This window comes from Sturnus vulgaris, chromosome 2, assembly GCF_052056855.1.
Source record: "Sturnus vulgaris isolate bStuVul1 chromosome 2, bStuVul1.hap1, whole genome shotgun sequence".
In the NCBI taxonomy this organism is placed as follows: Eukaryota; Metazoa; Chordata; class Aves; order Passeriformes; family Sturnidae; genus Sturnus; species Sturnus vulgaris.
This window is the reverse complement of record NC_142244.1, coordinates 63,767,779-63,781,223: the sequence shown is the minus strand read 5'-3', so window position 1 is coordinate 63,781,223 and position 13,445 is coordinate 63,767,779. Positions and strand designations below refer to the sequence as shown.

The 13,445-nt window shown below is 34.7% G+C and overlaps 1 protein-coding gene across 2 annotated transcripts in view; it reads left to right on the top strand.

Annotated features, from left to right (window-relative positions):
• DIAPH3 (diaphanous related formin 3) overlaps positions 1–13,445 on the top strand; it is a 202,819-nt gene that overhangs the window by 19,759 nt on the left and 169,615 nt on the right. For both annotated transcript variants that reach the window (XM_088159730.1, XM_088159729.1), the window contains 3 exons: positions 2,003–2,176; positions 5,785–5,889; positions 11,384–11,514. In XM_088159730.1, the coding sequence (XP_088015856.1) occupies positions 2,003–2,176; positions 5,785–5,889; positions 11,384–11,514 (410 nt within the window). The remainder of the gene's footprint in view (positions 1–2,002; positions 2,177–5,784; positions 5,890–11,383; positions 11,515–13,445) is intronic.

Sequence of the window (13,445 nt, the reverse complement as noted above, 5' to 3'; positions counted from 1 at the left end):
GAGATCCTGGAAAAGGCATTCCTGGAAAAGGAATTTAGGGCACAGCTGTCTTAAATCTGTTAAATGTGTCTTAAAATCTGTCTTAAATTTGTTTTCTGTTCATTGATTCTCAGGCTGAAATACATTATTTCAGCCCAAGTGTCTTCCCTTTACACCTGTTTCAAGTCTGTGTGTGAACCATCTGCAAATACAATGACTTGTGTCTTAGGTTATGCACTTGATAGTGAAGATGTGGAGGCAGGGAGAAGGTACTGGCTAACTCATTCTTTGAAGCAGGTATGCTGCCTTTCATCGGTGCTCTGTGAAAGACATTACTTGAAAAGAAAACTCTCATATAATAGAATTTTTTTTACAATTCCAGTCTAGTCACTTCAGTTTGAAGTCTGGCTTCATCCCCCCATGCTTACCATAGACTTTTGATTTTAAAAGCAGGAAGGGGAATTGCTTTCTAGTCAAGATATAAGATGGTTTTTGCCACTGATGACTACTCTTCCAGTGATGTTACCTTCCCTTTCTCTTTTGTTTCATTCTTTGTCTTCCTGGGTCTTGCCTATGTAATTTTTCCTGTAGAGTATGCTCTTCCTCATTCCCTACTGGTTTGATGTGACACAGAAGGGCCCCATCATCCATCCTGAGCTCTTTTATGCTTATGCTGTATTAATTTTTGGCTTTTGTATGTTCTACAGCCAATTGTGAGTAGCAAACAATCTATGTTCCAAAAACTGTTTCTTTTAAATTTTGAGCAGGAAGAATTAAAGTCTTTATATTTTTCCTCCAAACATCTCTTCATGGATGTCTGATAGTCAATTCTTGCTCTGACTAGAGTGGAACACTTGTACCCAATTTTTGCTACTGATTTTCTTTGCTCTCTCTGATCTTAATTCCACAGATGCTATAATAATTTTACTTATCATTTAGTTTGGCAACTGATGTACTTGTCTCAAGATACTTATCTTAAAGATATATTGAAGCCTCAGAATATTTTTGCATAGCATTCCAAGACAGAAGTCTGTTGATATGGTTGAAATCTTGTCCAAAATCTCTTATGCATCAGATGTTTCCATAGCTTTCTTTTGTGTTTACAAGTGTGATGTTGCTGTTCATGTCTGTTCAAAAGGGTGCTACAAGGATGATGAAGTAGTGCATCTCATTATGTGTCAGCTGCTTTTGGCTTCTGTTGGTCCTTGCCCATGTACCTTAAAACACACAAGCTCTAGCACTGACAATGCGTAAAGTTTCACTTAGTAACTCTTGATCAAAAAGTTGATAAATGTCTAACCAGTTAAAAAATCCCACAACCCAAACCATTTCTCTAAAGAAGGTTTTTGGCTCTTGAAAGGGCTAATAAAGCCGGAGTGATTTATGTGTGCTGGGGATTAGCCATAAGGATCATTCATGAAATCATAAATTTCTTGAAGTACTCTAAGTAACTTTAATAGAGGAGTCAATGGTTTCTCCAAAATTAATTTCTAAATAATTGGAACAAAGGCACTAAATTCGTGATGCAAAAAGAAATAGAAAGAAAATAAATAGAACTCTGTCTTAGTTATGCTAACTTGTCTTTTAATAAAAAGTAATTTCTTTACATGTCTATATATTCTGTAGCCATGTAAGGAGTACAGCTGTTTCTGGGTGACTAAAACCACTTTAAAACTACGCTTTTTAGTAAATAAGCCTGCTTTCTTGTATTCTACATGTAACGCTTGGAAAGAATTCTTCATAAATTGGTTTTGTAGATATCTGTTCCTCCAAACTTTCTGTAAAATTCTGATGTTCTGCATGATTTCTTTCTAATGTAATGGGATTCTGGTCTGTTAAATCCAGTGCTAGGCAACTGACCATCATATGTATCTTTAGGAAAAGCATTTAGAATAAGGCAGTTAAATAACAGGTAAGCTACCACAGAAGAAAAAGGATGTTCAATTTCCAAGAATACCCATCTTAATTAGTGTTACACAGAATGGAACTAGTACGTTATATGTTATACTTTTTATTTTTTCAGCTGGATAGATTTGCCAGTATAAGAATTCCAAGAAGTAAAAAAGAAAGACCTCCTCTACCATATATGAAGCAGTCACATTCTACAGATTGGTCATCCACATCCATGGACCAGGAGGATTTTGCTACAAAAACACTGTCAGAAAGAGAAATCATAGCACTGTTTGAAAAAATGATGGTAAGAGTCTTACACTTTCTTTTACTTAAAGAATGACGACATGGCTAAGTGATAAGTGGAACACATTTTTCTGTGCATGTGTTCTAATCTTTATCTAAATTATTAATATTATTGTTGTTTTGAGTTGTAATTGTGTGTTTATTAGGGTGCTTCTCAGGAAATAAAGTATTGGAATTATTTTTGCAAATTTTTGGTCCAAGTATATTTAAAATAAATTAGGAGTGAGATTATGCAACATGTCTTGAGGAGGAACAAGAAATGGGGGATCCTTCTTCCTTTTAAGATGATCTGAAACTTTTACAAAGAGATTTTATACCTTCAAATGTCACAGCCACATTTAGTTCTGAATTTATATGCCATGTTACTCTTGCACAGAAAGAGAGACTTGCCTCCAAAGCAGCATTTGTCTGCAAATTTGCTTCTTTCCTTAGTTGTCATTGTTAGTGCACTACAAAAGAGCAGTCACAAAGATCATGTGGCATTGGTAGCACCTCAATAGGTTAGGCTTTTTGTCGTGATGATGACATTTTGGGCAATTGAAAACTAAACACGGAATGGCCATAAGAAAAGAGTAACTGAAATCTGAAGAGCACAAAAGAACATTAACAAGGAGAATGATGCCTAGAATATTATTTCTTTTGCTGCCTCACAGCAAGTAACAAGTAACTCTTGAAATACAAAGGGGCTACCAGGGACTGGCAGGTGGAGAAAATGAAATGTGCTATGAGAGAAGTACCTCTGTGGAATTTGTACTTCCTAGTACTCAGTGATGATAGTTTAGTTTTGAAGAAGCTTTTCTAGAACTCTTGAGAGCTATAATTGAAGCATAACATTCAGGGTTTTCATGGTTAAGCTGGTGAAGGAAAGGAATAAGTAACTGTTATCAACTTTTGTATTTGTACTTGTTGCCAAATGGTTCATTTTTCCTGGTATACTTTGATGTCTTGCTTCTCTTAAAAATTTCACTGTAACTGATAGTTGCTCAAATGTGAGGAATTAGGAGAGTTCTTTTTAATAAAACTTGAAGGTGTGCCTCCTTCCATACACTCCTTACATTTAGGTTGTATTTCTCTACCATCCTACAGACATTCTGGTATAAGATAGTCTATGATCTTATACTGTGCCATAAATAAATAGAAACTTTCAATAAATCCTCAGAAACCTACTGCTGTGTGTCTAGATAAATATGGATGCTTATATCCATGTATCCTAAAATAATTAATTCCAATTTTAAAACTACTTTGCAAAATATGTTAAAGTACTGATGACATCTGGATAATTTGAATGCTTTCCTACTTTCATTGAATAACAAAGCACTTAAACTTGTATTAAGCTACTTTATCAGTGTTGTTTTATCTATAACATGTACTACAGAAAGGATTTTTCAGATTATCCACATTTGAATGGGCTGGAATAAAGCTAGTTTAGTCACAGTAGATTACATAGCTAATTATATATTGTAGCCTCTAGTTTGCTGTTCTGATCAAATTAAGTGATTTGGAGGGGTGGATTGATGAACAATTTGAGTGTTGTAGCCAGGCTTTTAGAACTAATTTTGTACAAAAAAATAGTCAGTGTTAGTTAGTAGTCAAGTTAGTAATGAAGGGGGAAGTTTTTAAATTCTTAGGGTGTACTGAATGTCTTACATTGTATTTGGGATTTTCCTGGATGCATATGGCTTCCTTCTCCCAATATTTTATGTAGTGGCGTCTTGAGTGGTTTTCATGGCAAAAATTATGAAAGAGCTCATAAAACCAGAGAGTTAAAGATAATAATTAATTGTCATTTAGCTCCTTTAATTTCTGTTAGTGGTATTAGGAAAATATCCATGTAAAATGATATATTCTTATTTTCCAAATAGATATTGCTTACCTATTTAAGAAGTTATTTAAGAAATAAAGGATGGAGGTGAAGTATTTTATTAACTAAGCAGTATCTGTTGTGCCCGTTGTATCATTCTAGTCTGTATAAATTAATTGTCTTAATGAGGTCTCATTTGTTAAAAACAAGAACAAAGAAATTACTTTTTACTGCACACACAGACAGAATATTTCCCATAAGTTAACCTGCGGTTATATCTAGGCTTATGGAATACAGTTTGTGTTGAGAGGTTTCTTAATTTTTGAGGGGTTTTTTTGTGTTTAGAAGTTGGATACTTTTATTTTAGAAGCTACTTTTCAGAAAACATGAAAGAGCAAGACTGAAACAAACTACTTTAAATAGAAGAATGAACTTTGAAATGGCTACCTGATAATGTGAAAAGGTGTTATTTGTTTTTTAGTTCAAGTTAAGTTCAAAATTAACCCTATCCCAGCTGAAACCAGGACAGGGGTCAAGCATTTTCTGCAATAATTTCTCAAAGCTTGGATTTATATAAAAGTGTAAATGTTTCTAGGAACTGTGCTTCATTCTCTTCTATCCAGCATGAAAGCTATTGAAAGACTAAGGAAACTTAAGTTTCAGTGTAGTATAAATTCTAAGAATTTATACTAAAAGTGTAAAATGTTTTGTAATATATAATCTAAGGATTGTCTGTGCTGTTTGTCTTTGATTTCTGACTCAGTGAAATAACTTTGATAACTATTGATATAATATCAAGATAGTTACTGACTGATTTTGTAGCTCTGGCCAAAGCTGGTGAGGATTCACCTCATGAGTCTCAGCTGAAAATAACTGCAGTAATTCTTGCTAAGCTTGGGTAATACACATAGTAATGCTGTATGTGCTTTATATGTGTGTGCCAAAATTGTTTAATGTTCCTGAAAACTCTTTGCGGGTTTTTTTTTGTTTCTTTTCTTTTTATTTTATTTTTTTTTTTTTTTGCTTTTATTCTTTAACCTACACCATGATGAGAAATACCATTTCTCACAGATGTGCAACTTATTACAATGAGCAGAGCATTTATAGGCTAGAACAGTAGAACTCCCTGTGTCAGAAATGCTAGTGACATTCAGAAGTATCACTTGTGTGGTTTTGAGTGTAGGTCTCTCTCTGCTCTTTATGACCTCTGGATTTATGTTGAAGTGAATGTAGTATGATGGGGTTTTGATAGCAGTTGAAGGTTTTGATTTAATATTTAAGAATTTAGATCTTGTTTATTGCAAAGGTGATTATTAATTTGTAAACTAGTTTCAGTGCAAACCACATTTGCTGCCTAAGATGAAGCATTTGGGAATAGAGGAAGAGAATTATGGAATAAATTAAAATTAAAAATTAAAATTGAAATTAAAAATATGTAAAATATTGGTTTGAGTACCTTTATAAATGTTTTGGGAAGTATTAATGCTTTTCAATAGTTTAGTGTATGTATGTGTGAAACTGTAAGTCTTTTCTTAGAAGATAGTGTACTAAAAATGGTTGTGATGCATTTGTTAATCCTAGCTTAGTTGACTGTTTTTGTTTTTTTTCACTCTGAGTTCAGAGGGAATATGAATAAAGATTTTTATGGTTTTGGTTAACATCTTATGAGAAGTTGTATAACAGCTTTCAGTTGTATCAGTTTGTATTTTTGTGTCGTTATTTTGCTTGTCAGTCTCTTATATTTAAATAATTCAGTGTCTGTATGGCATTTAAGACTGCTTTTTCTCTTTTTTCCTATCCCATTCTAGGAAGATATGAATTTAAATGAAGACAAGAAGATGCCATTGAGAGAAAAGGATTTTAATACAAAAAAAGAAATGGTGATGCAATATATTAGTACTGCTTCCAAGTCTGTAAGTAAATGACTAAAAGCTTACATTATTTCCTGTTGGACAGAAAAAGTGATGCATGCAAGTTACATTCCTTTGACTCACTTCTGTTTCTCATATTGCCCTTTAAAAGTGTTTGTGCCTATCTTACTATTTTACAAGATACAGTGGCAGATAGTCACTTGTACTTGAAATGTGTCTTCTATGCAGAAACCAACATTTCTTTTTGGTAAAGGTATGGCTAAGAGTAGAGTTGGAAAGATTCTGCAAAAACTTGTTGAAAAAGTTTGGTGTGAACCTTTTTCTCTTCTAGCATTGTTTAAAAAGAATTCTTCAAATGATGAGCCTTTTTCATGCCTGACTTAAAATAGGATTCATGTTTCATGCTATGTAATAGTTGATAATGGAGGTGTTGTGCACAAAATCAATTATTGTCCATTTTTTACCTATAGAGAGAATGACTGGTTGTTCTAAAGCAGTGCAAGGAGTTGTATGTAAGGGCCAAATTAAGGATGCAGTTGGCATAAGAAAAATTGTTTAGTTTTTTCAGAGTGGGAACTGATTCCCATGCTAAATGCTGCATATCTAATCCATATTTTATCAGATATTCTGATTGTTTTAGAATTCATATGTTTGAATCTTCAGCTCTCACTGCTGTGTGTAACTAGAGATATCAGTTGCCCGTATGTAATTATAACTAAATACTGAGAAATTAAAACATTAAATATAGTAATTTAACTGAGGTTATTTATCTTACTGTCTATTTCACATTACATACATTATTAGTGTAATGCTTTAGCACTTTTAGGAAGGTAGGTATGCCTTGTGCAGGACCGAACTGCCTGCAGATTACTTTATTTGAGTTTACCAAAGCTATGAGTCTTTCTATAGTTTAACAGGTCCTTAATACCAGAAGATTAGGTCTAGCTTATTTTTTGGGTTTTTTTTGACATATTGCATGGGAAATCAAGAAACTTCAGACAAGTAAATCTTACAACATTCTTGAAATGTATCTACCCAAAATAGCATGTGAGGGTTTATATGTCATTGGCACCCCTAGCATCCGTATGTATTTTATGACCTCAAATGTTTGATCTAAAAAGTGATGTGATAATAGGACATGACTGTCTGTGCAGAGTTGCTGCATTCATGTCTGTTGCTGAAATTATTAGCATACTGATGGTGGTGATGTTAAGGCTGTCTTCATCAAGAAAAAGGTTTTCATGTCTTTGCTTCTTGACCACAGAGTAGGTCTCATTGAGCCTTCTTTCTGAGTGCTGTTTGCAATTTTCCTTTTTTCTGTGAATGTTGTCACAGTTGTGTTTTGGCAATGGAGCTTCTTGCACAGTGCCCAAAGCAGCTGTATAAGGTACTTTGTTGAAGAGGACAGGTCTGTTTCCTCCCCCAGGGCAGTGACTTGTTCCCACACACTGTTGTCTTGTGTGTTTTCCATAAAGCTCTCAACAACATTTTCTCCATTTTGTTCCCTTCCTCTGCTGCTAGTCCAGTATTCCTCTTTCTGTGGTGGGAGATGACTAAAGACCAATCCAAGCAGGGAAACTTGTCTTTCCCGAAATCTCTTTCTGCTGTTGTGTATTTACTGGAAGTGACATTCATCTGTTGTGTACTGGGAGAAACTGTTTCTGTGAGGCACAGATTCAGTACTTTGATCCAGTTGTGCTGCAGATGATTTCAGATTAGTGCTGGAGCTATTGGGATGGAAAATTCCTTCCTTTGCCATTGAAAAGTCTTTGTTCCTGGCATGCTCTTTCATTTCTTGTGTTAGTTGGACTGAGTGCATTCTGAGTCTAGTGAGAATAGTGCACTGCACCCCAAGAGTACTTGGCTAACTTTAGGTGTACCTTGACTTTGTGAAAGTGTCATACTTTTTTGGAACAGTTGAAATGCCACACAGCTCCTGACTATTCTGTGCAGCTAATACTATCTCGGACTTCTCCTTCTCTAAGTGATACTGCTGTAACTTATTTTGATAGTTCATACTTCTTTTCATACTTCTTGAAATTTAAGGAGATGGGTACTAAGATATTTTGCCTTGGGAAAGATATGCTCATTCACAACTGTTATGGAGAGTACTGAGCATGTTTCATTTAAAGCAGTTATAATTTTAAAAACTATTAAAATGAAGAATAGAGACTGCATCTCTAATGAGCAAATGAAAATGAAACAGCCTCTGATGATCAAAGTGGGCTCTACTGTAATCAAAGCTTTATCATTGACCTCAGTGTCAGGGTTTCTCTTTCTTAGAAGTGCACAAGTCCTTTTCAATAATCACAAAGCACACTTCTTTGCATAATAATACTTGCAGAAAAGAAAAGTTTTGAAAATAAATTTCCATGTTATGAGGTTAATATTCAAGGGGAAGTAAAAGTAAAATTGCTATCATGTTACTCAACCATAGGTTTTGCTGTTTTATATGTTCAAAGCACACAGACTGGATTTTTAAAGTGAATTTTCTTCTCAAGATTTTGTTTTTGTTGTTCATGTTGCACCCTTGTAATGTTGTAACTAGATTAATTAATGCTGACTTCATGCTGCATCTGTTCACAGACCAGTTCTTCAGTTGAGCAATTAAGTTTCTAGAGGCACTGAGCCTCAAGATATTTCCTGTTTCTCAGTTAACTTGAACATTTTGAACTTAAGCAGCTTTTCTCATGCTGAAATACAGCGAATATAATCTGTTTTACAATTGGTGCCGAATGCAGCTCTCATTTTATTTAAGCACCAGCAGATGTATCATATTCTTATTATGTTGCAGAACTTTGGCATAACCATGAGTAAGTGGTACTTAGCACTGTGGTAGATTGTTTTACAGACATTCACAGTTTGCTGGTTCTTTTGCATAGGGTAATATTCCAGTGGGGAACTGAGTCTGAAATGGGATAACTGGTTACTCTCTGGATGTTGATGTGAGTCTCTGCTGCATGTGACACTGTTTTCAGACAGGTCACACGAGGCTTTCTGAAATGTCATTCTAGTGAATTCTTCTAGTCTGATTGGGTTCCTGTCCCATTGGACCTTTACACTGCACATATTGTCATTGATTATATTAAATTCCTTGCAAAATATCTTCTAACCATCTTAACTGTATGTCCTGTCCATATGACTGTCCTATATGACTGTGCATCAAAAGAAAGCGATTTTACTGACAAGTTATAAGTATTTTGATTGCATCAGTTTTGTCAATTTTACAGCAGGAACTGCTGGGAGAAGTCACTGGAAATGACAGATTCTCCATGCAGGATGTTAATCCATATGCTTAGGCTTAAAAGTAGTGCTTATCAAGTGGTGTATGCACATCAGGAGCTGCCAGCAGAATATCTGAGACTTTTTGAAATTTCCAGCTCTCTTGTAACATTTAGTTAAATACTTTGTCAGGAAGGCTGCTGGGAGTTTGTTTGGTCATTTTGTCTCTAGTCAGTCTGTTATCTCAACTATGCAGAGTACAGCTGGAAAGATCCATGAAAAAAACCCGAAAATACGGAGTTTCTTTTTGTTTGTGGCAACATTTATTGTTACTGATTTTTTAAAAATTTTCTCTAGATGTCTTCCAGATTCTCACCTCAACCCTCATCCTTTGCTGTACATCTCATCTACTTTTTTTGTGGAGCATAGTTATTGGAAGTCACCCTCATACTTAAGCAAGTAGGGATATCCATCAATTCAGAGGCACGTTCAGAATGACATTCCATGTATTACTCATGGTGTTTCAAAATACACGAGGTGTTATATTTTTGAGATGATTCCTGGAAGCAGGGTTTTTTTTTTGTTTTGTTTTTGTTTTGTTTTGTGCTTTTTTGTTTGTTTTTGTTTTAGTGTCTGGAGCACCTGTTATCAAGTCTGAGGAAATATCGTTGGAGTGGAGACTATTATAGCTCCCAATGTTCTGTTGTCATAGAGTCATGGAATAGAATTAGACTGGAAGAGACCTCTGGAAATAATAGCATCAAACTTCTTATCTATTCTAATTTTAATATCTCTGATAGGGGAGACTACACAGTGTGCCTGAGCAACCTGTTCCAGTGTTTCACTAGCCTCATGCTTAAGAAAAGAGAGGGAGGAGGGGAGAAGTTTGTGTTTGTCTTATGTTTAACCTATTTCCTGTATTTCAGTTTGTTCTTCTTGTCCTTTCACTGATAGGGTTCTCCTGAGCCTTCTCTTCTTAGGGCTAAACAATCTCAGTTCTACCAGCCTGTCCATGTACTACAGTTTCTCTTGTAATTGTGTCCACAGCCCTTTCTGGACTTATTCCAATATGTCCATGTCTCTCATGCTGGGGAGTCAGGAACTGGACAGAATTCTCCAGATGTCTCACCATTGCTGAGCTGAGGGGATGGGTCATCTCCCTCAACCAGCTGGTGATGCACTTACCTGTCATCCATCACACCCCCTATTTTCCTACAAGTATACATTCCAGCTGGTAGCCCCAGCACACGCTGTTGCATGGAATTATTCCTCCTCAGGTTCAAGATTTAGTTTTCTGTTGTGGAACTTTGTGAAATTCCTCTGCCCATTTTTCCTGTCTGTTGATGTCCCTCTAGATGGCAGCTCAGCAGTCTGGTCTGTCAACCACGTTTCCCAGCTTTTAACTTCATTTCTATGCTAGAAACTATTTAATCATTTTCTACTTCATAGAAGAAAAGATTACTTTTCAGTATTTCCTGAAGATCTAACAAAAGGAGAAAACATCATCTGTATGAACCTATCTATAATAATATAATGAAACTACCTCACCACTTATGGTGAATAATTTCAACTTATTATTGCACTGCAAGTCTAATTGTCATCAGTTACTGACTTAAGCCACTAGTTAATCAGGAACTATTTAGTAAGTCTCTTTGTGCAACATGACAGTTATGCTTCTATTTTCAAAAAAGGAGTCTTGCAAATGAATTAATTCAAATCTAAGTTTTAGGATGCCTGCCATTGTATGCCTGCTTTTATCTATTTAGATATGTTCTGTAGAAAATATATGTATCCTTCATGTGAAATGGATATTAGGTGGACTAGACTTCTTATTTTTCAATGTCAAGATTGTGTACTTCTGCAAGAGCAGAAGGTACTGCAGTAACACGCTGACTGTTCTGATGTGCTGCTTCTTTGCTCTATATGCCTGTGTGACTGTAGTCACCCTTCTGGACATGTGCCCTCTGATTCTTCATAGGACCTCATAATTGGCTTTTTCTTCCATTGAGTATTGAACATTAAGATGTTTGCAATGCATAAGCAGAATCTATTCAATACAAAAAATTTATTTCACTGAGTATGTGTGATAAATTTGTACATTTGATGCCTGGTATTTTTGTCTGCTGATAATAAATTTATTCATAAAATGACCAAATTTAGTCAGTATTTGGCAAATAGTAGGTAGGCATCAGTTACAGGTTTACAGGTCTACATTATATATTTTTCAAGGAACCGAAAAGAAGCTTAGCCATTAATAATCTATTTAAGTTCTGTATGCACCAAATGAAAAACAAGTGTATTTTCTGTGTTTCAGGGAAGTCTCAAGAACAGTAGGAAGATTTCTCCCCAAGAATTTATTCAGGATTTAAAATCTGGGTCAACGGATGAAAGACTAGTCACTTGCTTAGAATCTCTCCGTGTGTCCTTGACTAGTAATCCTGTCAGGTAACATCATTAGACATGTTGAAGAGATTAATCATATTCTAATTTCTTAATGGATTAAAATTAATGGATATGTAGATGTACATGTTTCAAGGTTTTCCAATTAATGAGTATGTATGCATTAGTGAATGACTGTAATGTCTTTCTTTTTCATTGATTATGTATCCTCTGTAGGTCTATTATTTTTAATAGAGTTGGCTGATCTGTACAAGGTAATACTAAGAGAAGGTAAATTAGATGTGGTGCAGAAGCAGTTCCCTTTGTGTTCTAGTGCTAAGTAGTAATTTCATTTTTATTTTTGAAATATTTTCTAAGTCTTTGATCTTCTAACCTACTTTACTTAGAGTGATCAAAAATGGAAGTTAGGCATGTTGGTGTAAGTTTGTTCACCAGAAAACATATATTTCTAAATGTGTGCTGCTGCTTCTGTCCAGTGTACTTTAAGCTTTCTTCCTTCCTGCCTTCTGGTATTTTTTTCTGTATCTGTAGAGTTTGTACAGAAGAAAGCACAGTTTATCTATGTTTTATTGAAGGAAAGTTAACTCTTTAGTAATCATTGATCAGTCTTAATTTTGATTTGTTCCATGCAGCTTGATTTGCGAGTGCTGACTTTATTTTCTTAAATTGTATTTTTTCCCTATTCTATTCTATTCTATTCTATTCTATTCTATTCTATTCTATTCTATTCTATTCTATTCTATTCTATTCTATTCTATTCTATTCGCATCCTTTTGTTTAGAGTTACCATTTAAGACAAAGGTTGAACACATGATTTGGGGAAACTGTTTAGGGAGTAGTTTAAAATAATACAAATTAAATGTTGGGACATGATTAAAAAAGGATTGAACAATTTTCTTTGCGTCTGGCTTGGCAGAGTTACTGATGTGGGTCTACTCTATGGGCATTTGCTTCTTTCCTTCTATTAATTTGTTTCTGAATTGGGTTGTCTTATTTAGAATATGTAATGATTCATGTGGAAAGAAACACACTTTACAGTAGCCTGAGTTATTCAGACGAAGGGTTTTAATTTAGTCTTTATTTGTAAATTGTATTTTTAGTTCACAGAGAAAATCTAAATCGTTACTGAGTAGTTTGTTCTCTGGTAGTTAGAAACAGGTATTGAAATCTATGGTTTACTGCAAAAAGCTCTGTTTATTTCTCATCACTATAAAAATAAAGCTTCTAAAAGGACAATCTTGGTCACTAATATGCAGGTAAATAATTTAGGTATTTTGACCTCACAGTTGCCAGCACAGTTCATAAAAGTGGCTCAAGTGATCTAGCTGTACATATTATTAGAGATAACTAGTTATCTGCAACTATTTCTTCTCCTTTTGTGTAATGGTTGCAATAGATTGAATTTCATGAACAGGACATTTTTAATAAATATATTGAAAATAGAGGCAATGATAACTTAGTATTTTGTCAGAATGACAAAAAACTGAGTTTTTTCTTTGGATAGTGTAAGTCGTTTTTTTTCTCTTGTGGAAGCAGAGGTAAAGGCAGTAAGAATGCATCAGTACTTTAGTTGATCATTCCCAGCTGTTGGATGTACAGCAAAGTGGCTGCTCATAATTCTGCTAATAAAAAATATTCAAAGAAATGAATCTTGTCGGATTATCTTTAGAACAGTTGTGTCTAGATTTGCCAGAAATAGTTGTTAGTTATTTTCCTAATCTGTTTCAGAATAAAACACCCATCCAAGAAAGAGAAAATCTATGTTCATAATATCTTTACTTTTAGAAGAAAAAAAAAAATCTGTTTTTCTCTTCCTATAATTGTAAGTGCTGCTGTCAGTGTGCCATTATTTGTATTTGATATCAAGGGATTTTGAGCAATACTAAGCAGGACCATGAAGCATCTGTCTCATGTAGAAACAACTGGCCAAGGGTTTAATGTCATCAAAAGATGTCTTTGGTAGTAGCTGAAATTTT